Source organism: Urocampus carinirostris, chromosome 3, assembly GCF_059441175.1.
Source record: "Urocampus carinirostris isolate Australia breed hairy pipefish chromosome 3, RoL_Ucar_1.0, whole genome shotgun sequence".
NCBI classification, from domain to species: Eukaryota; Metazoa; Chordata; class Actinopteri; order Syngnathiformes; family Syngnathidae; genus Urocampus; species Urocampus carinirostris.
In genome coordinates, this window is record NC_142351.1 from 43,759,883 (window position 1) to 43,784,683 (window position 24,801).

The window sequence follows — 24,801 nt, forward strand, 5'->3', positions numbered from 1 at the left end:
AGCTGCCCACCGACTGGACCAGAGGAGTCATCTTGCCCTTCTGGAAATGCAAGGGCGACAGGCTTGTCTGTGGAAACCACAGAGGCATAACCTTACTCTCCATCCCGGGCAAGGTCTTTACCAGGATCTTGCTCAGCCGTGCCCTTCCAGCAATCAGAAGCTGCCGCCGTCCCCAGCAGGCTGGCTTTATGCCCAACCGCTCCACAACGGACCACATCTCTGCCGTCCGTTTGCTGATAGAAAAGACCCGTGAATTCCGTAAAGATCGCCATCTATATATCGGATTCATTGATCTGAAGGCCGCCTTTGACACCGTCTGCCACTCTTCACTGTGGAACATCCTCCAAGCTCTCAGAGCACCACCCAAGATCATAGCCCTGTTCAAGCTGCTCTACAGCAACACAGAGAGCTGTGTCCGTATCAACGGCATTGACTCCGACTGGTTTGCTATCTCCAGCGGCGTTCGCCAAGGCTGTGTGGCTGCTCCCGACCTTTTTAATTGCATCATCGACCATCTGATGTTCAGGGTTAGTGAGCGCATCCCCGGAGTGTCTTTCGGCAACTACCACCTGACTGACCTGGAGTATGCTGACGACACCATCATTCTCAGCACTTCCTACAGCCAGCTGAGAGACGCTCTGGGCATTTACAGCGAAGAGGCAGCGCGGCTTGGCCTGCAAGTGAGTTGGACGAAAACCAAGTTCATGTATGTCGGTGATGGACCAGATCCACCTCCCATCCAAATTGGTAGCGACATCGTAGAGCCTGTCAAGAGCTTTGTATATCTGGGGTCCATGGTGACAGACAATGGGGACCTAAAACCAGAGATTCTCCGCAGAAGAGCCCTGGCAGCATCTGCTCTGCAGTCTCTCTGGAAACCACTCTGGCGGCACCAGACCATCGCACGCAAGACGAAGCTCCGCATTTACAACCTCGCCGTACTCCCTATCCTGCTTTATCGCACGTGCCAGCCCCAAGCATCTTCCTTGGTCGCACAACGCCGCACCCGCTGGTTTGGCCATGTCCTTCGTCTACCACCAGACCATCCGACACGAGCCATTCTCCAGTTTGACCCAAAGGCCGCAGGCTGGAGACGACCACGAGGGAAACCCCGCACTCGATGGCTCGACGTCGTTGCGGGCGACCTCCAACAACACGGAGTTGCCGTAGAGGATGCAGAACAGCTGGCACAAGACCGCCAGCATTGGAAAAACCTGGTTCATCTGGTCGGCTCAACGCACAGGGACGGGACCCCCCGACCTTCGCTGGAGCAATAAGTAAGTAAGTAAGTAATATATATATATATATATATATATATATATATATATATATATTTTTTTTTTTTTTTTTTTTAATATTTTTTTTTATTTTTTTTTTATTGGAGTATTGTGGCTGGTGATCAGGTATGTTGAGTGTAATTGAATGTGAGTGACTGTGTGTGTTTTTGACATTTATTGTTTTGGGTAAAACGCCATTGATTAAAAATAAAAACAATTATTACCTTTTTGTTACCAGATGCATATAAGGCGCTATAAATCCTTAAAACCAACAATCTCCAGGACAGATTTTTCCCTGGGGCCATCACCATCCTAAACTAGTGAACAAAAATTGAGAAAATATGTATCTTGCGACATTATCTATGAATTTATGCATTGATGCTTGTATTTGTTTATTTGCTGCTGTTAAATGTTGTTTGAAAAATCTTAATTTGGGGACTTTTGTTGCTGCTAAATGTTATTGCACTTCTCTTCAATGCATCATTGTTGCAATGCACTACTCTACTATTATTATAACTTGAGACAATCTCTAAGCATGTGGTAAAACATTTTGTCCTATTCATCCTTACAGTCGTTTAATCTTTTTTCTCTTTAAAGTCTTCATCACATGTCCTAATCTCGTTCCATACAATATTTGCTCAACGTTGATACCAATGACAATACAATTCAATTCAATTTATTATTGTTGGTCAAAATACACTCAGGGCAGCACGGCGGCGCAGTGGTTAGCGCGTGTGCGGCACAGTTCTAAGGTCTTGGGAACTTCCTGTGTGGGTTCAAATCCAGCTACCGGACTTACTGTGCGGAGTTTGCATGTTCTCCCCGTGCTTGCATGGGTTTCCTCCGGGGACTCCGGTTTCCTACCACATTCCAATGACATGCATTTCAGGTGGATTGGCCGGTCCAAATTGTCCCTAGGTGTGAATAAGCGAGCGAGTTGTCTGTCCCAGTGTGCCCTGCGATTGCTTGGCAACCAGTTCAGGGTGTCCCCTTCCCACTGCCCGATGATTGCTGGGATGGGCTCCAGCATCCCCGCGACCCTACTGAGGATAAGCGGTGCAGCTAATGAGATGAGATGAGAAAATACACTCAGTGGTAAATCATCACCTTGTATATTACATTTTTTACAATTTATTTTGTCAAATGGAAGGGTGAAAGTTGTGACATTATCAAGGGAGATTTATTGTAGGTCTAGTTCTGAAATGTCAGTTGCAACTGGGCAACTCGTCATGAAATCTATCTATCCATCTCTCTATCTATCAATCTCTCTATCTATATATCTATCTATCCATCTATCTACCTTGGTCATATCCCTCAAGAGGGGTGACTGACAGAAAGACAAACACATACAATAACAAAGAAAATAACAAAGGGAAAAAAATAGCAAAGAAACACACAAACAAACATTTTTGGACCATGCCCAACTCTAATGCCTAAACATCCAAACAAGTTAGGCACCTTGGCACCTAAGTTGGTCATGCTTTAGTCCCTCCAGATCGATCCAAGTACAATTTCATTATTGATATTAATAATTGAATTTTCTTGAGATCCTGCAGTTAGTGGTTCTTAAACATTGACGCGCCTTTCGTCTGACACGGGAGAAACAAATCAAAAACGATCTTGCATTGGTTTATTCTAACCACTAGAGTGCAGCATTTATTTATAATAAAACTCCTATTACTGCAGAGAGGATCAGAATTGTAAATTATATTTTAATTGTGAATTCACCCTGCTCATCCTTTTCGAAAATATAATTCTAATATTTCCAATGATTGATTTTCAAATAAAACATTTGGTAAATTTTGATGTAATGAGCTACTTTGGTGCCGCACTGATGAAAAAAAACAAAAAAAACATGTGTTTTTGCAAAGTATAAAGGATTTTAGGAAAAAGTTTAGAAATATTGTCATGTGTTGGTATTATTAAGAGCGTTCTAGTGTTATGAAATATCTAATTTAAATTCCGAATCCAAACACATTTGTAAATCACTCTTCACGCAATGAACTCAAGTCACAAAATGTTTGAGATTCAAGACAGGGCTCACAATTTGAGGGGAATTTGAAATACCTAGAATTAAAACAACGCGTCTGGAACGGTCTGAGTTTACAACTGAAACAATTAAAAAATATTCACAGGTTTAAACTCGTCGACAAAAAGTTAGTTTGGTCACAGTATGCACTGCAAGGCTCTCATTGTAATGTACAGTATGCCTGTTCTCTTAACACTGTTGTTTTTTTGTGTCCTTACTGTTGTTGGTATTTTGCCTTGACCCTTTTTGGTACTTGTTCATACCATTGTTGGAATAATATTGTGTTGAAATTGTAAATTTGAAATGTCATTTTTTTGTTTTTAAATTTTGCTTTGTGGTGCATAGTGCTGTGTTATGGTTTTGACTTTGAATATGTCTTCCCCGCAAGGAAAACAAGGAATAGCGTTCATTTTAGTTTGTTTTTTTACTCAACTGCTTGCACAATAAAATGTATGCTTAAATGTCAGAAATTGTAGTAAATGTAAATTGTATTGGCTTTCAGTGCCTTCTTTTGGTTAACATGTTAAATTCTGCTAAAATAATTGCAATTGCATGAAGACTACTGTTCTAGTATAGTATTTAATATAATGCTGACATTTATTGCCTGAAAACATTTATCAGAGGATGATGTAAAACGATCGTTCATATACTACATGAATATCTGGCGAGTTTAGATGCAACACCATGCTATTTAAAACATACTGAAACAAAGTGCACGATGCATTTTTAAGGTATTGGAATGGAGTTATTATAGAGCATATCAAGATTGTTTTACAAGGTATTACAACGCAACACCACTTCTGCCCAAAACGCGGAAGCACCCTGCGAGAACCAAGACAGGCCTCCCATGTGCGATCCCTTCTCAAGGTTCCTCCATTTTGCTCATGTTGAGGTTGTTGAGTTTTTTTCTTGCCCTCAAGTAGGTTTTAGATCAGGGCATGGTGTAGTAATAGTCTGTAGTTTGCAATAATCTGTGGTCTGTGCAGCCCTTCAAGACTCCTTGTAATTAAGGGCTATACAAATAAACATGACTTGACTTGACTTCACTAAACATGTTCATCCAGTGATGCTTATCAATTTTTGCTCTTTTTATATTTTTTGTCTTATGTGATCCACTCCTGCAAAATCAAGTCCACATCAACTATTAAATAGACGAAATACAATAGCTTCATTGGCCTATACATAAATAAAGTGTTGAAACCTAGTTGGTCAGAGAAGGGCACTCCGAAATTGTCATAAAATGAGCACTGTGGTCCTTCAAATCCATTTTCCTCATGTAAACCAGCCATCCATTTCTGCACCGCTTATCCTCACTAAGGTCGTGGGGGTGCTGGATCCCATCTCAGCTATCTTCGAGCAGTGGGCAGGAAACACCCAGAACTGCTTGCCAGCCAGTCGCAGGGCTACAGCTCAACTCACTCCCTCAATCACACTTAGGGACAATTTGGACCAGCCAATTAACCTGATACGCGTGTTTTTGGAATGTGGGAGAAAACTGAAGTTCCCTGAGGAAACCCACGCAAGCACAGGAAGAACATGCAAACTCCACACATGAAAGTTTGATCCCATGACCTCAGAAATGACGCGCTAACCACTCAGCCGCTGTGCCTCATGTCAACTTTTTTTTTTAATCCCGCTGTATTAAGTGCATTCCTTGGCATCTCAAGAAAGAACGTCTACTTTTATTTCTAAACGCGGAAAGATTGTGATTGTGAAGGAACATTTGCCAACCCAATTTTGGCTCCACGTCCACCTTCACATTCTTTTAAGCGCCAAAATTCTTGGAAAAGATAAACGGAAGAAGCTCTGCATATATAGCCAAATTGAATATTTTACATTATTGTGTCAGTCCAGTGACTCTTCGTGTATGTTTAAGTTTTAATCTAAGACAAAATCACTCTCCTGGTGAATTGTTAGTGTCACTCCTCAACGTATATAAAGCCTATTTTTTGATGAAAATAACCTCATGTTCAACCTCTGCCTTCAACTGTGGGGCTCATTACAAAGAGTTCCTTTCATTTCCATGACAAACAGGGGCAGAGAAAGGGAGTGCTAAATTCATAAATTGTTTTTTACTTTCAGTCAATTGTGAGAGCGTTTAAACAGATACAGCAGGGGTGGTTTCCATTATTATAAAAGTTAGGTTTAATTCATGTCACAAATCAATGTCTTTGGTGCATGAAGCAAACCAAATTCAAATACCTTTTGACACCACAATGACCTCTGGCTAATAGAGGATAAATCCTGCCGTAGGCAGATTTTGTTGAGTATATTGTCGTTTATTTTGTCACCCAAAAATATTATTCAAATGAGGGTGTGTGTGTCCACCTAAGAAAAGGGGGAAAGGGTTTAGATATGACCACCATCTTTCACGGGCAGTCAGGTATGTTACCCTAGATGTGAACAATGCCAGGATAAAAGCTTGATCAGTACTTTTGCTTTTGTTGACTCAGCATTTTTTCAGCAAGAAAGAGAAAGACAATGACTGAACAGTTGCTTTTGGAGCTCCTGTCTCCAGATTTATTTTGTTTTTTTCCTTGGGTTCTTTGCATCTTCAGGTTAATCTTGAATGGGCAATTACATAAGGTATGTTAAGAAAGTGGGTACATTCCTCACTTTCTTGCAGAGATTTCATCATAATGTTTGATAGAACATCGCTTTGACACAATGAGAAAAAGTTTGTAAACAAAAGCTGTGGCTTAATGGAAAGATATCCTCTTTTCTAAAGAGAAAAAGATAAATGTATTTGGCTCAGATGGTGTGAAGCATGTGATGGCAACCAGGTGAGGAGTACAAAGATCCTTGCATCGTGCCCAGAATGGCGTTTAAAGTGGTGTTGGAATTGTCATGGCTAGGAGCTGAATGAGTGCAACTGGAGTTAGGGAGTTGCATTGCATTGAAGAAAACATTAACTCAAGCATATACTGTGAAATGCTGGAGCTGGTATGATCCCTTCCCTCCAGAAACTGGGTCGCACGGAAATGTTACATCCTGAAAAGGCTCACGAATACACCTCTAAAATGACAAAGGCTTTTTGAAAGGGGTTAAGGGTAAATGGGTTGGACTGGCCAGGCATGTCTCCAAAACTAAACCCAATAGAAGATCTATGGGCATCTGTAAGAGTAAAGTGGGGAGGTACAAATCCATCGCCAGAAGGATTAAGTTGGTTCTGCAAAATAATGGTGGCTACACAAAATATTAAACTTGAGGAACTTTTTTTTAGGGTGCTCTCACTTTTGTTACCATGGGGCTTAGCTAAAAATGGCTATAGTTTGAGTTTTTGGAGGGGAAAAAATAATTTACATTGATAAATAAGCTTTGCACAGGTTACCGTTCATTGTGGCAAAGCGATATTTCGTTGTACTCACTTTTGTGACATACTGTATTTGGGATGTTCGGAACCCCTTTTCAGGGTTTTCCATTCTCATGTGCCAGTGACCCTGCTAAAAAGATAAACGCTGCCCAAGAATGGTGTAGTGTCTCAACCTGTCTGATTCTCAAGTCACTATAGGTTTTGATATGTCTATTTTTTACATGGCATATCTTTCAAGGTGTTTATGTATGTATTTATACATTTATTTCTACAGTACATATGGCAGAATTGGTCCCCCATACTGGCTGAATGGTGATGAGCTGACATTTGTTCAGACTATATTCTGAATCATCGATACAATTTTCTTTTTTAAATGCAGCAAAATTAAAGTATTTTTCAGAAAAATGTTTTATTTCATAATCAAGCAGCTAACACTGTGTTGTATCCCATTTTTCTCTGAAAATAACTGAGGGCCTTATCTTACACGATTCCAATGGATTTTCAAAAACTATCACTGTCAACAAATCTAAAAAGATAATTATTCCAAAGGCAGGTAGATCAAACTGGTATCCGTTCATAATGGACAATGGGACCTAAAACAAGTGTGATGTTTTTCTTTGCCAGTCAAATGGAAACCAAACAGGATTTCTCCTTAATGGATAATTAGCTGAAAATCCACAAGCGCTCGAAGCTTTGCTCTGCTCCCTGCCATACAATCACATAATACAAGAAATAGTACATGGTTTTTGCAAAAAAAAAAACATATTAATTTCATTTGTATATTACAATTGTTTTCCCAAATAATGCATTTTGAAGATAACATGTCTTGTCGCTTCATCCTGAGCTGTGACGTAATCGGAGGAACTCAAGCACCCCAGTAAGACAGTCGCCATATTGTTTTATGTTTTAATTAGTGAAAGAAGTTACAAGTGTTTTGAGCAAAGTTTTGGTAGTTTTTTTGGAGAATGCCTAGGCGTTTTGTCGCGTATGGATGCAGTAACGGTACAACAAAAGGTGAGCAGCCATAAAGGCTCTAAATGGCAAAAAAACACATGGAGAGGGGCTAAATGGGACTAATCTGCGAAAAAGCGCAAAACTAGGAAGCTGGCCGACCAAAAAGCAGTGAGCAGCCAGGCTAAGTGGAACCAACACTGAAAAGTGGCCACGGTTATGGCAACAATGTGAATCGGGCCGGGAATAAACCAAGAGACACGGGTAAACCAGCGCTAATACCAGGCTAGCTGACCAAACCACACATGGAAGGCAGTTAGTTAGTGCCAAACGGGAGCAAACAAAACTGGTAAGTGATTGGCAATCCCGTCGCCAATGGGGAGCTAGCCGGACAAAATTATACCATTGCGAAAAAAAAACAAAAAATACCATAATTGCCTACCTCCAAGCAGAAATGAACAGTATGTTGTTCACGACAATCACTGTCTCTTTTGGGGCTGGCCACAAATGTTGCATTGATGGGATTCACCATTTTGAAAGTGTTTTGTTCCTTCAATGATTTCGCAGCTCTATAGGAAACCAGCCAGATGGGTCAACTTTGAGACTAAATTTCTGGAGTCTCCTGGTGAATGGAACATTTTGCATCATATTTGCAGAATCGTCGGGAGGAACACTACGTTTATTGTGCCTAAGTGAAAATAAAATCTGTTTGGGAATCTCTTTAAGATCAACAGAAACTGAGAGAGAAAAACCCCAAGGAAGTGTATTACTAGGTAGAGACAGTTTGGGCCCATCATTGCGCAGACCTATTTTCATCCTAATTTCCATACAAAAGATATGAAAAAAATAAATATCTGATGATTCCAAAAGGTGCATGACCCATCAGCTTCATTATTCATTAGAGCCTTTAATTGTTTTTATTCAACACTTCAAACTGATGAGAAACTCACTCGCAAGTAAGGTGACAAATGAGACAAGTTTTTTCTCCTATTCTAAGTTATAAATGATCCTGCTCGAAAGAAAGGTTTGATGAGGTGCTCCGCTGAGAACATGACATACTTTCAGATTCATGTCAAAATCTGGAGGTGCTAGGAAAAACAATCCCCAACTAAAGAGGCAGGCAATCGTTTTCCCGTGATTCCTGCTTCTTGTCACTTTGGTATGACCACATTAAACTTTCAGGCGTTGCCGGGGAGACATGCTGTTCGGTCTCTCATGAAATTCCAGTTTGCCCTTGACTTAATGGACACAAGTGCACATCCAAACGTTTATAGCATTTTGAACAGTTTTTTTTTTGGTGGTGTACGGTGCTTATACAACCACATCTAACCATTTTATTACAGGGTATGTTTTTTGTCTTAAGTCATATATGTTCTGATGCACTGACATTTAAGGACAAGTACCTTTTGGTTGTATGCCCTTCACATGAAAATGTAGGCATCAATACAATTATGTCTTACCTACAACACAGAGGTTATGTCTTTCTTATAAAACAGGGGTATCAAACTTGCATGCCTTGGAATGATGGTTCAAGGTATCTGCCTCAAGAAGATATTTTAAAGTGAGTGCAGCCCATTTATTTCACCTGTTTTTGAGGGATTAGCGGGGGCAAATAATGTAAAGAATGAAAGAAAGATTGATCGAGTGACAGGTGATAGTAGCAAAACAGAATGTTGACATTTAAAATATCCAAAAGCTCCAAAGACTTTTTCCAGAAATTTTTTCAGCTTTATTCTCCTTTAATTCTGTTTATCGTATTTTCTGAATAATAAAGTGCACCAAAAAAATAAAAATAAATCGTCCAGAAAGTGCGCCTTATCTGTCAGTAAATACGGTGGATAACATTGTATATGCAGTTATATTTAAACTGTGCTGCATAATGTAATTGTTCTCTTTTGAGAAACATATTGACTTTCAGTGCCTTCTTTTGGTTAACATGTTAAATTCTGCTAAAAGAGAAGCGTAGAACTTTGATGGCTGCTCCGACACCAACCTTTTTTTTGTCGTTGCTTCGGGCAAAAATTGTCCGTAAGTATGAAACGTACTGTGATTACTTGAATGAAAATGTTGGGTTTTGGTTATGTTTTGTACAAAATGATTGACTCTTGTTGGAATTTTTGTTCAATACTACTGCATACAGAAACTTTTCTGTTTTTGCAAAACAAATCGGGAGGTTTTCAGGTGCTCATGTTCATTGTTTGTAGCTAAAAGAAATTTTAGTGGTGAAACCAGATGTCATAATGTTAATTTATATTCTATGAAATACATATTTCAATCTAAATGCATTCATTTATATTTTTGGAAACCCCAGTTCTTTAATTACATGCGCCAGATAGTCCTGTGTGCCTTATATATGACAAATATATTCCATATGACTATTTTAAGGGGGTGTCCCATTGTGCGGAAAATATGGTATTTACTCTTTAGCAATATTTTTTAGCACTTGAGTAGGATTACTGATGTCGAAAAATGTTGCAATTTGGTAACAACCAACAGATATGATATTTTTACGAGAAATGTATTGTTTTAGTGGATGTCATGTTCTTTCAAACAACGTGATATTGACTTAGGGAATTTAAGCGGCACTCATGTAGACCTTCATTTGACACAACTTCCCAAAGAAACATTACTTCAACAACACCCTCCTTTGAAGGTATCGAAAGAACATGTACTCTGTGCTCCACTAACAATATCAAATAAAATGCTTCTATCTTTATAAGCAATGAAGTAAACATTTAAACATTCCTCTTTTATTCAAATGAGTGATTTCATGTTTGTCCCCCACGTTTTTGTTAGTGTAGCTTGAGAATGGTAAAGTAGGAAAAGGCCACAACAAACGCTAACCCAAACCCTCAAAGAGATGGGGAAAAAAAAACGAGTGCATGTAAGAAATGCACATACTCGCAAAAAAAGGAGCGTGACGGAGGCTTCTATGATAACTTAAGCCAGAAGAGGGACCCACCAAGTTAAACATTTCCAAATTCCGGACAGCAGCTTTAAACATCGAAGAAATGGTACAGTAAACAGCCCAATGGCTTGCTGGGAGTGACAATGAACCCTGGGAATTACAACCAAAATGGAATACATTCTGCCCAAGTGAACCTATTTGGGTTGATAAAATATGGATATGCAAGGACGCTGGGTTGTTTGAGGTGCAGTGTGTTATGCTTCTTAAGTGCACCACTTTCAGTGTGATTACATAAAAGCTACAAGCTAGAATGGGGAGGCATGAAGTAGCTCATTAAAGTTGGAAGCCGACATGTTTAACTTTTAAAAATACCACAGTGATAATGTTGGAATCTAGTGATCTCAGGAGACAAACTTTTAACAGCTTTAAGGAAGCTGTTGGTAAAACTGCTGGTTTATAAAGATCTGGGAGGACACACCATCAAAGGGCACATTCTACCCTAGGAAGAACTGTTGTCAACTGATTGATGATGGAAACTTCAGTGGTGTGGTCACGTCACAAGATAATCTTTAGGGCACAGTCCATGGGAGTAGGAGGAGAACTGATAACTGGGACGACAAAAAGACATGGACTGGAGTCAACTTTGCCACAACCCGAAAACGGACCAGGAACCGTCAACAGTGGAGAAAGCTGTTCAAGAGTTGCGTCCTCATTGGTGCCCTGACGACCTAGGCGGTTAAGGGATCTGTGAGCCGTGAAAATAAAATCACATTTGTTTGTGCTTTCAACAAGAAAATAATTGTACCCCTTGTTGATTATTATCTTTAATTATTTATTTTGCAAGATAGTGGTAGAATAAAAGACAGCTTATAAAACACAGTAAGAAAAGAACAAATGAGTAAAATGTGTTCCTGCCAGGGTGTTTATTGTTATTCCTGTGATCATTGAGTTTGAGAATAACGTAATGTTTTCATTTTATTATGGCGTTGCATTTTACCTTCATCGTGGTGCAGTATGAGAGAAGCACAAAATTCTATTCAGAATATATTAAAAACTACACCCTAACAAGAGGTTGCCTGAATTTCACTCATCAATAAATACTAATGTGATTACACCCTAAAATATGCAATATCAAATGGAACTAACTGGGTGGAACAAATGGGCAGCAGCAGGGGTTTGTGCCTGCCAAACAGGATGAAATATCTCAGAACAGTTATTTTGAAAAATGGGGCAATCCGTGGTGATTAAAAAAGAGAACAGAATTGATTTTTGTTGTTGTTGTGAAAAGACACAAAAAAGTGTATAAATCATAATCTCATTTTGTTATAAAATACAACTTATAGGAAGTATGATTACTTTGTTGAAATAACTGATTGGATTTATTTTTAGGTATATTTTTTGTTTGTTAGCGTGTCTGTACTTCCTATTGGTTTGCCATGAAAATGAAAAAATAAGCATAATAAATACAAAGAAGGGATATTGAAGCGGTGTCTCTTTAGCCCAAGAGATATTATTTGGAAATAGCATAAGCTTGCTTTTTGATTCATTGAACTATTAGATGTTGAATTAAGTTTATAGTGAAAAGTTTTTAGGACTTTGAAGTAAAAGTTGTTTTAACACTTAAACTGTCTATTGAGTAATTGAAAATGTTTTTAAAAGTAGAGAGTCATTTAGCACACTGCCCTAGGCTCAAAATACACAATGCTGACATGTCATCCACATTCACCTTGGTCATGAATGATCAAAATGTGCGATACGTATTTTTATTTCATTGTTTGTTTGTGGTGCAGCATGGCGGCACAGTGGTTAGCGCGTGTGCGGCACAGTTCTGAGGTCGTGGGAACCTCCTGCGTGGGTTCAAATCCAGCTTCCGGCCTTACTGTGCGGAGTTTGCATGTTCTCCCCGTGCTTGCGTGGGTTTCCTCCGGGCACTCTGGTTTCCTCCCACATTCCAAAAACATGCATTTCAGGTGAATTGGCCGGTCCAAATTGTCCCTAGGTGTGAATGAGCGAGCGAGATGTCTGTCCCTGTGTGCCCTGCAATTGGCTGGCAACCAGTTGAGGGTGTCCCCTGTCCCCTGCCCACTGCCCAAAGATAGCTGGGATGGGCTCCAGCACCCCCGCGACCCTACTGAGGATAAGCGGTGCAGCTACTGGATGGATGGATGGATGGATTGTTTGTTTGTGTGGGGGAGGCACAGAGGATGAGTGGTTAATGCCTTTGCGGTAAAGTTTTGAGGTCATGGGATAAAATCCAGCAACCAGCCTTCCTGTGCAGAGTATGCATGTTCTCCCTGTGCCTGCGTGGGTTTCCTCCAGGCACCCCGGTTTCCTCCCACATTTCCAAAACAGCCATGTCATGTTCAGTGGCCAGTACAAATTGTCCCTAGGTGTGACTGAGTGAATGAGTTGTCTGTCTCTGTGTGCCCTGCAACTTGCTGGCAATAGGTTCAGGGTTTCCCCTGCCCACTGCCAGAAAACAGCTGGGAGGGGGAGCAGCACTCCCGCGACCCTACTGAAGATAAGAGGTGTAGATGGATGGATGGACGGATGTTTGTGTGAGTGTGATTTAGTTTTTAAATATTCATCGTCCAAGGAGTGACAATAGGAAAAAGGTTGTGGCAGTTTTCAAAACAGCACATTACAACCCTTCAAGTACCAGTCAGCATTTAATAGTTACATTGGGCGTTTGTTCCAAAGTCAGTACCAATGCTATGGACGGGCGTATACTGATCAAATTAATGTAGATGATGATACCAGCATTTTTTAATGTATCAGAACTTGCAACAGTTGCCAATTCCAGTGTTTGCTGTCATCTAGTAGCATTGAACAATCACAATTATCAAAATAAATGAATATTACATTCCAATAAATTAAATGCAATATCAAGAGAAAATAATATGTTTGGACTTAAAGGTTTTTGTTTTTTAAAATCAGTCTTTTTGGGGAAGAGGGAAGGAAATGTTATATAAAAGTGGTGACTGTAACAACCAAAGGGATGAATATTAGTATTTGTCTAAAAAAGGGGTGCGGTATTGAATATTACTAGAATGGAGCTGCAGATTGAACAACAAATACTTAAGCTTCTTCTCAATTAGGTGTTTGTCTGTGTTTGATTGTTTCCTGGACAAAGCACAAAACAACACCAACCAATAATCAATCAAAGGAAAACACAAAAATGCTTGCACACAAACAGTTGTGCAATAGAATAGAATAGAATATACCGTTATCGTCATTGTTACAAAATGAGTTAACATAGGGTGACAACGAAATTGGGCATGACACTCCAGTTTCACACATTCTCAGTGAGGTAAAAAAAACAAGAAGATAAAGGAACAGAGAAGATAATGTTATAAAACAAGGAGGATAAGGTTACGGTTATTAGTTCTTAATCATGCGATCTGCATCCGAGCAACATAAGTAGTAGCGGCCATGCTGGATACATACATGAAAACACATGTGTGTTTACATCAGGGGTCTCAAAATCAATTTACCTGGGGCAGCTGGGACTAGGGTTTTGCCAGGAAAAATAATTGTCTGACCTAACAGGTGTCATAACCTGATTACCCAAAAGACAGTCAACAAGAAATACGACTAAGTTTCCCTATCATTCATTCTAAAATGACTTGGTGTTCCTGATCACCTTCTGTTTGTTCCGAACAGGCTCAGATACAGATACGATTTGGGTGCTAGGTCTGCTCTACTAAGCCTTGATAACCATGTTTGTCGCCTCCCTGTCGACCTGTTCATACTTCTCTTGCCCTGAGAGGTAATTTTAGCAGGGAGACAGAAAACAACGCCCTACACCTTCCATTTCTATTTGAACAGTCAATTAATAGTTTCCAATCAAATGGACAACATCTGGGCATCCTAAGTAATGGCAGCCGTTCTGGGTGGGTGTAAGATAAGTCTACCTCATTATAATTGTGACTGACATTTTATAAGTGGTGGTCAAAGCTTTGGTTTGTCCTCAAAGGTTCCGGGCTAAGTTTGACAACAAATGTACTCATACGCGCTAAAGAAAACAATGTGGTTTAGGAATTAGGGTTCAAATAAGGCGGTGTCTAGATTTTGTTTCGGCTGCACTATTATAGGTAAGGCCATCCCCAGGAGTCTCATTGTGTTAATTCGTTATTTCGAGTTTGTCACTGTCATCCACTCAATAGATAAGGGTGCATTCTTTTCGGAGACACCTGGGCATTCTTTGAAGCTCATTTCGTCCATGAAACACCGCAATATTTTTCCCTAGGGTTTATGGTGCGCGACTATCTCCGAAGGGCTCATTGCAAGTGAGGTTCTCACTCTGGCCTCCACTCACCAGGTAACAGTACTTAGAATTAAACAGGAGAGTCACAAAAACGCCTTACACATTCTTATTTCATTTGAACACCCTACAAAATTAGTTTCGACCCGTGACAATATTAAATCCCACCTGGTGGACCCATCCAAAATGGCCGACTGTTTACATTTGGGGATATGCGTGACGCCATGTGAAAATAAACTGTAATAATACATAGTAATTTATCGAAAAAGAGTGGAATGCAAATAAGGAGGTAAAAATCAAGACCATTTTATCTTTTAGTTATGAGTAAAATAATTGTACTTACAATAATGTTTCGGTAATTAAAAAGCATGAAATCAGTCAGGGCTTAAAAAAGGTCAAGAAGGGTGTGGAGGAAATACTGCAGTTGTGTATAACCCAAACCCCCAATGATTGTTTAAAAATTGATATAAAATGTTGTTTGACATTTCTCAGCTCAAGCCATGCATTGAAAGTGAAAAGTGTTGTTGAATACATGCGGCCGTGACTCAAATGGTTAATAGACAACTATGAACACAATACGAACATACAATTAACAATATATTTATTTCATGTCCTTTAAAGTTTGATTCATTATCACTAGTGATCTAGGGCTTAGGTTTCAGATGTGCTGATGCCAAGTCCTTAGCTTGGCCTTGATGCTAGGTCCTTAGCTTGGCCTTGCTTGGCCTTTTGATGCTAGGTCCTTAGCTTGGCCTCTTTGATTTTTGCATTTCGGAGATGGAATATGAGCTTGCTCTGTCCACTCCACGCATCGGCCCGGTATTGCAGTACCTCCGGGAACGGTGCATTCGCAATGATCGCAGCAAGGCTTTAGGGCTAGGACCTTAGCTTGGCCTTTTGGCTGAGAGTAAGTGTCCCGGCTCCTAGGCTTTGTAGCGTATTATGAACTGACCGATAACGGATAATGGATAATGAATAACGAAGATAGATCAATAACCCTTAAAAACCCCAAAACCCCATCAGATATTGTACACCAAAGAGCTGTTTCCTTTTCAGTGTTTTTTTTGTGTTCATTGACAACTTTCTGTTTTCTCCATTCTCTAGCATTCGTCTCTTGTAATAGTATGATACTGAAATTGATTTAATGCGCGTTACACACCTCGATACATGCAGGGAAATTTGACAGTACCCTGCTTCCCACCTCAAAACATTCTCTCCACATATCTATGCGATTTACTTCGGTCACCTGTTTTGACTTCAAAATGGTTCATTTGTTATGGTTTATAAGGGTGATGGACCAATGACGGGGAAGCAGGAACTGGATACAGACATGCTAAAATAACAAATAAGTGGCCACCAAGCCACTAACAAAATGCCCAAACAAGAAACCAGGAAAAAAAACTATTAAGTTATGACAGAGGGAATGAAAAAAAAACAGCAATGTGTGCCATCCAAAATGTTTTCATGAAGGTTTAGGATCATTAGGGACATGTGTGTGGTGATTGGACACACCTGTACAAACATGTTAGGCCCCCTCTGGTGGAAGGAGGCGCACCAGACCCCAATATGATTTATCCTAAAGGGGATTTTTTTGCCTAAATTTAACCTTTGCGGCATGCATTATTTTGGTTGACACAATATATGTCAGTGTACATTTATTAATATTTTTTGATCTTCAAGCACTCAAATTGTTCGGTGGCATCAGACCTATTTATGCATATGTAGATTTTAAGATATGAATGTATTTATCGCCTAAACTTGGAGACGATCATCTTTGAAGCAAACATTGGACGACCCAGTTTCTTTGCCCAGGCTCTTTGTAGACTCTTATGATTTGTACATTCCAGCTAAATTGAGAAATCCTAAATATGCACGGAGTTGCTGTGCGTTGATCATGGTCCAGCGCATAATCATTCTCACACCTTGTCAGTTGGTCATTGCAACTATATGGTAAATCATTTACTCAGTAAAAAAAAATTTTGTGATGCGAGCGATGGCATACAAAGTTAAAACGGCAGTATCAGAGGCACAAAGTGGCCAGCCACTTTGTATGATGGAGACCACATGATTTTTTTCATTTTTGTCCGCTCACGTCTTCTTACACATTCTTGCCACTCATCCTCCTTCTCCTCCATTCCTTCTTTTCCCACATCGTCACCCGGTTCATCGTCTTCAAAAACCTCTCATGTTTTTCCCCTTTCTGCCGAGCAATCTGGTTCAAAAACCTCATCAGAATAGTCCGAACTGCCAAAGGAAAAGAAAGTCCTCTGGTTCAGATTTTCCCTTCATGACCAAATGCAGTGGTTCATCAGCTTAGTATTTCCTTTCCATCCTGTCGATAGTTAATGGTCGCTGGGTTGAGTTGGCCCCCTATATACATTTTGCCAAAGAAGTGACAAATTCCTCAGATTCAAACAGCTGAGAAATCAAAGTTGAGAGTTGAACACATGTTTATATGAATCATTTACCTTAAAAACAGGATGTTTCTTTCCTAACAATCAATAAGTTCTTTATCTCGGAAGCAGCGCAGGGTGGATGTGGCCACAAGTGCTTTGGCTGTACCAAGTGGCACACACGCAATTCAAGTTCACAACATTTGATTTTGCAACAACAAGGTAGAAAGTGCAACAATTATTTCTGCAAAGCAATGCAAAACAACTTTCGCGCGTGTGATGCACCACGGTGTGCAATAACGTCGTCATGGGGGCTGAAGTCAGTGGTATGCAGGCAAAATCATCCATCCATTATCCATCCATTATCTGCACCGCTTATTCTCAGTAGGGTCGTGGGGGTGCTGGAGCCCATCCCAGCTATATTCAGGCATAGGACAGGGGGACACCCTGAACCGGTTGCCAGCCAGTCGCAGGGCACACAGAGACGGACAACTCACTCGCTCATTCACACCTAGGGATAATTTGGACTGGCCAATTAACCTGACAGGCATGTTTTTGCAATGTGGGAGGAAACCAGAGCGCCCAGAGGAAACCCACGCAAGCAGCACAGGGAGAACATGCAAACTCCACACAGGAGGTTCGAACTCATGAACACAGAACTGTGCCGCACAGGCAAAATCATTATCATTATTATTATTATGTATGGACTTTGGCGCCACTAAACATTTTTTTTTACTTTGCATTCAATTGACTCCAGTAAAATACCAAAATCACAGAAAATAAATAGAAATACACCAGGTTTATTATAAGTCAAATATAATGAATTTTAAGGGATGTCTGTACATCCAAATAATGTGGATACCACGCTTACTGTATTGTATGTGGATGCAATAACATACAAATCACAGCACAATGCCAATATGAATACTCACATTATCTCACATCATGTGGGACATCTGAGCTCCCAAGTGTTTACTTTTCAATGCTCTCTCTTTGATTAAAAATACAAAAAGCATGAAAATGTACATAATATGCATCTGCATGCCACGAGGGTACCAAATACAAAATGTATTTGTGAAAGTTAGTCAGGGTAGGTTTATTATACAAAACTGACGCGTCTCCCTGAAATTTACATCAAGAAGCTCCCCCCGCCCTCTCTCTCCCTCTCTCTCTCTCTCTCGTTACTGCGCGCGAACCTTTCTCGGCTCATCCACAGGCTCTCATGAAAAGACGAGGACGGAGGTTCTCCAAAATGGACTTACGGTGGCAGTCAATGGCAACTTGAAATTTACGTCTTTATACTCGGATGCTCTTAATCTTCGCTTCTCCACCAGTGTCTGCATCATGGCAACCATAGGAGAATTCGACCCACTCAACACGAGAGTCCCCGCAACTAAAATCGAAGTTACCGTCTCGTGCCGGTAAGGTCAAATACTTAAACATAAAATTCTCTTCACTATTAGCCTTAAGAGTGGGCTTGTGCAAGTTTATAATTTTTGACTATGGGATAAAGTTTTGGCTTTAATTTCGCTACCAAATTATCTGATTTATCTTAGCATCTATTGATATTTTTATTTATGTATAAATCCATGTATGAATTTGTGTATCTTCTATTTATTTATATCTTTTTACACCTTTCTTTCAGTCCATCTATCTATCTATCTATCTATCTATCTATCTATCTGTCTGTCTGTCTGTCTGTCTGTCTGTCTGTCTGTCTGTCTGTCTGTCTGCCTGCCTGCCTGCCTGCCTGCCTGCCTGCCTGCCTGCCTGCCTGCCTGCCTGTCTGTCTGTCTGTCTGTTCGTCCGTCTGTAAATCTTGGTCTCAGTCTATATAAGTGGTCTCCAACCTTTTCAAGCTGAGAGCTACTTTTGGTTACTAATAAGCACGCAGGGCACCCAGTTTGATCAGCATTATTAAAATAACAAGTTAACATGTTATTACTATGTTGTCACTATGTTACTACCAGGTTAATTATTTGAATAGGGGATGCACAAACTCAGTCAATTACTAAATAAATAATTATACTAAAAAATTACAATGAGCACTGGTAAGCTGATTTTAGAACAGTTCCACACAGAACAGTGTCCTTAGGGGGCAACCTAGTGCCCGCGGCAACCATGCTGGAGACCCCTTGTCTATATCTTTCTATTTGTCTATCTATATGTCTATCTATTTCTCTCTCTCGCTTTATCTGTCTTTTTTATATCTAGTACTGATTGAAATATAATATATAGTACAGTGCCTCTTTTTATCATCAACCCATCTCACAAATCTATCGGTATCCAAAGTTTGCGTAGGACTAAAATCTTCCTTGTTCTATGATGAGTTTTCCAATATCCGGAGTCATTGACGCAACCAGTGAGGTTGGCACAGGTACGCCAGGTGGTTTTTCAGCTAGGTGAGACCCTTGCAACGCCCCTGCATTAAATTGTGTAATGGTTTAGTCTGTTAAGCCACCAGGGCTCAGTTCCTTTTCGCCATTGCAAATTGTTTATATTTCCAGCTATGGGTCCTGCGAAAATTGGAAAGAAATAGAGAGCCAGGGCTCTACTTACGGTTCTAAAGAAGCAAAACATCATTGCAAAGTATGTAAGTGGGAAAGCAATAAAAGAAAATATGGAAAAGCTTTAAATACGATAAAACAAGTTCACGAGGGACACAATGACGTTATCAACGGCAGAAATTAAGGAAGGGTTTGCTTATGTGGAAAAACTGAAGGCTTTTATCACATAAAGACACTCCAAAAAAGTCAAACGTGGACTTGTTCGATGAAGACTTTCATAAACATTTTAAAAACATCTGAGATCTAGACAAAAAAACAACACGCTATTTTATAGGTCCGGCGAGTGGGAAAGCATTTTTATTCCCTTGTTGTTGTTGTTATTAACTGTTCTTGGCTAATAAAGATTTGTACTCTAACTTTTGTTTTTCTTAGCCTTAATTCTTGTTTTATTTATCTTAAATGGGATATTCGTGAACATTGGCTGAACATTACGGTACCTACAGGGCATTTGCAGTGGACTTAATGGGGGTTTGGTTGCATTTGATGACCTTGGAATGGATTAATCTCGTTTTAAGTAATTTCAATTGGAAAATGTGTTTCCGTTTACAATACAACGTCACTGCCTTAACCAATTCCATTTGTAAGTAGATGTAACACTGTACTTATTGAATTATTATATCAAATACTCATGCTGAGGTACATGTATAATATTTAGTACTCATCGAAATAGTACTCGTCGAATATGATATGTAATACTTGTTGAAATATAATGTTGCGAAAACAAGAGCTCGCTTCCAAGCCTCAATCAAACCCCCCCAATGTGTATTTTTTTCTTCGCATTCTCCCCAAATCAGTAACTTTTTGATGACCAGGCCTTCAGGGAAAATTGTTGATCTGAGCAGCAGGTGCCTGCAGCAGAGGGGCTTTTAAAGACATTCATTATAGTCTGGACTGCTCCTACATGATATCCAGCCTTGACTCTGAAAAATGATATTCATGCAGTTATTCATGATGCACAAATTAATTTCTTTTCAGGTGCCTTTTTTATTTCGAGATTAATTTTAAGACAGGAAGGAAGGTATTTTTCTAGGGATTTTTCCCCCCCTTAACCCGCTGTCCTGTGTTATATGAGCTCATCTGAATGAGCGGCAGAGCCCCTTAATAGGTTGACTAAATTGAGCTTAAAAAAACGGTCAGCCTAGATGGGCCTGTCAGTTTAGCAGTGTGCTAAATGTCTCTCCAGTCCAGTCCTGAATAATGAATAATGAATGACGGGTGCCCCCTGTGTATTTCCTCGTTTGATCAGCCCCGCTTGAGGTAGTGACACATCTCAGTGGACATTGCCTTTGAATTTGGGTTCCGTCGCTAGGGACTTAAAGGAACAGTGTGCAATATTTGACCACTAGATGTCTTTGTATGGTTTTGTGCTACAAAGAATTAGTGCTAGAAAGCACAGAGAAGACTCAAGTCAAGTCATGTTTATTTGTATAGCCCTTAATCACAAGGAGTCCAAAGGGCTGCGCAGACCACAGATTATTGCAAACTACAAACTATTATTACACCATCCCCTAAACTAAAACATACACGAAGGCAAGGAAAAGCTCAAAAACCTCACAAAAGAAATGATCAACAATTCCCAAGATATCACAACTAACAAGTCGCATTTATTTGTATAGCCCTTAATCGCAGATTTCTCAAAGGACCGTTCAGGCCACAATTAAAACATCACCTAATCTTAAAGCTACAAGTGGGCAAGGCAAAACTCAAGAACCTTATCATGAGGAAAATAAGAAACTTTGAAAAAGGGGAACAATAGGTGAAAGGCTTGGGTAACAATTCGCAAAACGTAGACAATATCAACAATAAACATAGGTAATAACTCAAAATGTTCAAGACAGATGATGATGCAGCTTCCCATCTCAGCCTGCTGGTCAATGCAGATGATGGCATGCCTAATGTCCAGGTGCTAAAATTGTGTTATTCGAACATAACAACAGGCGGTATACTGTACACAGCATTCAAGGAGAAACACAGTAAAATTTGGTGCTTGTGCTTGTTGTGTTGTGGAGCTGTGTGGCCAATGAAGATACTAGAAATCTTGTCAATGTTTAAGGTTGATTCCAGTCTGTATCACTAGATACTTACCAACAATTTTCAAGAATCAGTAGCAAAGTTGAAGTTGCGCCAGGGATAGATACCTTAACAAGATGACAACCCTAAACACTGCTAAAAATCTACTTAAGAGAAAAAGTACACGCAACAGCATTATTTCCCCTCAATTTTCTGCTTAGCCTTTCCCCATATAAAAAAAGTAAAATATAAAGAGAGAGAAAAGAAGAGAAAAGGGAAAGGAGAAAACATGTGAAATAGATAAAAGGAAATAAAAGAAAAATAGAAAGGAAAAAGTGAAAAAGAAAGAAAATATGAAAAAATCAATAGGAAAGGAGACAAAAATAGCAAATAAAGGGAAGAGTGCAATGAAAGAAAGAACAATAAGTGAGAAAGACAAAAAGGGGGGAAAAAATCATTAAAATGATGTGCAAAAAAAAGAAGACAAGTTCTTGTGGGTAGCCTGGGCCAATCATATCCGCTTCCTCTAGGTGAAGCTCATCTTATGTCTGTAACAAAAATACTTAACGATTCTCAATAGTTCGAAATCGAGCAGTTTTAACCACTGATGTTTGTCGTTTTTTACTGGAGTTTGTTCTTTGCACTGCATGCATTTCATTACAAATGTTTGTCATGCACAGTTTGGGGTAACGCTCAAGCTCTCTTTTATGGAAAAAATAATCGCACAAAATGTAAAATGCATGTAAATGTCATCAAAACCGTACTGGCTTGAATATTACTGGAATCCTACCGTGGCGAGTTGATTCCGTTTCGCTCAACTCTTGGACATGCCTTCAAATGTTTGTGCGTCACCAAACTACTGCCATGATATGCAAGATCTTCTTGGAAAACTTTGCAAGTTTTTTTTTTAATTTTGACGCCGCCCTTTCTGGATGTGTATGTCACCACTCGAGACAGAGACTCTATAGCACACAAATGACTCTCAGCAGATTATATTATTTTAAATGTGCTTCTCTCTGTTGGAAAAGCATATCTTGCTACAATAATCTGCTTCCTCTTGCATTGTTTTTATTGTAGTTTAGCGAATGATAGGAAATGTCTCTTATTTCATTTCTATGAAGTGATTTTAGCTCACTTTTGCTAAAATATCGATATTATGGGTATTTTTACATCAAGGAAATATGTCTTTCGTGCCTTGAAAATTAAAGATTAGCTACAGAGCCATTGGTCAAATCAAGTCATGTTTATTTGTGACACCCTTAATCACAAGAAGTCTCGAAGAGCGGCACAGACAGAATATATCGCTTATCTGATCATATAGAAACATAATATAAGTTTCTGTAGGTTCAATTAGGTCCACTGGTGGCGCCCATCCCTCTCCAGGCCAGTGTAATTTTTAAGGTTAAAAATTTGACACAATTTGAACAGTCATTTCTTCAGCTTCTAACTTTTTTTTTTCATATGTTGCCCTCCGTATATGTTTCACTTTGACACCTTTGGTCTAGCTTGATTTTGGTAAATTTGTGGTTTAATTACATTCATACCGCCATGCATAGAAGCTTCTGAGGCATTATATAAATGAGGCAGTTGAATGCAGTAGATATACTGTTTGTATTACACCATTTTTTTTCTTTTTTCTCTCGCTGGGATGTTAGAGGCTCAATGCTCAGGCATGGTCATTCATATGAAAGGCTGACTCCAAGTGGTCACTCTAAAGGACAGATTCTAAATTTTCCTTTTCCTTCAACTTTACATTAAATGCCCACTAGGTCTGATTGTAGTTCTTTGTGAATGTATTTTGACCTCAATCATAGACTGAGAAAATTAGTTTTATTGTACCGTCTTTTCAAGGATGGTGCCTCTTTAATGTATTGTAATTAGATGGGCTGAGAAACAGTTTTGACTGGTTACATATATGCCAACACCGGAGAAGTGGTAGGAAAGACCCGATAGCTCTATTTCCTGAGTGTCCAGTAAAAACACCCTGAAACAGAAGCTGTCGATGTCCTTACAGGGCACTCGGTGGACAGCATTCTGGCATGGTTTGCTAGGCTAGAAGGACGGAAAAACCCAACTGAGCGTCATCCCAGAACATCATTGGCTGCTCTTTTCCCAATATGGAACACATTTCTGGCTCTCGATACTGCAGCAGAGCGACAACATTATAAAGGACTCCTCTCAGCCTGGCCACCACCTTCTTGACCTGCTGTCCTCAGCCAGATGCTACAGGTCCTCTAAAACAGACAGTTTATTATATATATTTATGCAGAGCTATCCCCGCCCTAAACAAGCAAACAAAACGGTGTAAAAAAATATCTTGCCTATATGTGTAGAAAAATGATATCGGTATTTACTTATTTTCATGTTTGTGTATTGTTTCTGCTGTTGTCATTACATTTCTTCTTGGAACTTTTTAATGATGTTCTTACAAATTAGGCCAGTCTATAAGCACTGTCTTCTAAATATTGCGTATCTATTTTAAGATTATTGAAGTCTTTCATAACATGTTTATCCATGGTGTGCAAAATCTAATCTCGTTGAAGGAAATGACAATTAAGACAGTTCTATTGATTATATCAAGTCTGTTTTGTTTAAAACCACAGAAGCACAAAACACGCACGCTAAAAGGAGTACATCTGTAAGGAATATTTAATAAAGCAAGCTATCAATCACCACTTCAATCGTTTTTTTTCTTTTTTTTTCAATATACCGTTATACAGACCATGTGAGTTGTACTTTACAGACTTACAGTGTGCTACTCCAAAACCATTCAAGGCGTATGCTTAACAAAATGAGTTTTCTCTGGCATCTCAAAGAACTGCACCTTTGTAGAAAGTATAAGTTACTTTATACGGATTATGCTACCTACTCGAGGTTAGAGTTTCTCAAGCAGTATGCTCTGGCCCACTAGTATGCCACAAGATATTATTTATTATGCTGCAAGTGATTGTTGAAAAATAAGAAAATTAATACTTGCTCTATAATGTTGCAAAATTGCCTGTTCAGAGGGTAGGCTACTTCAGAGAAATAATTTTGGTACCCAATTTTGTTTGTAAGTTGACTTTAAGCTTTTGCTGCAAAATTAAAAG

At 39.5% G+C, this 24,801-nt stretch overlaps 1 protein-coding gene and 1 pseudogene across 1 annotated transcript in view; both read left to right on the top strand.

Moving 5' to 3' along the window:
• Window positions 1–15,455: 15,455 nt before the first annotated feature.
• On the top strand, window positions 15,456–15,595 carry LOC148369793 (U2 spliceosomal RNA; annotated as a pseudogene).
• A 2,756-nt stretch (window positions 15,596–18,351) lies between these two features.
• LOC148369794 (copine-9-like) overlaps window positions 18,352–24,801 on the top strand; it is a 163,387-nt gene continuing 156,937 nt past the window's right edge. Inside the window, exon 1 of the mRNA XM_088331991.1 lies at window positions 18,352–18,556. Coding sequence (XP_088188117.1) covers window positions 18,480–18,556 — 77 coding nt within the window. The 5' untranslated portion in view covers window positions 18,352–18,479. The remainder of the gene's footprint in view (window positions 18,557–24,801) is intronic.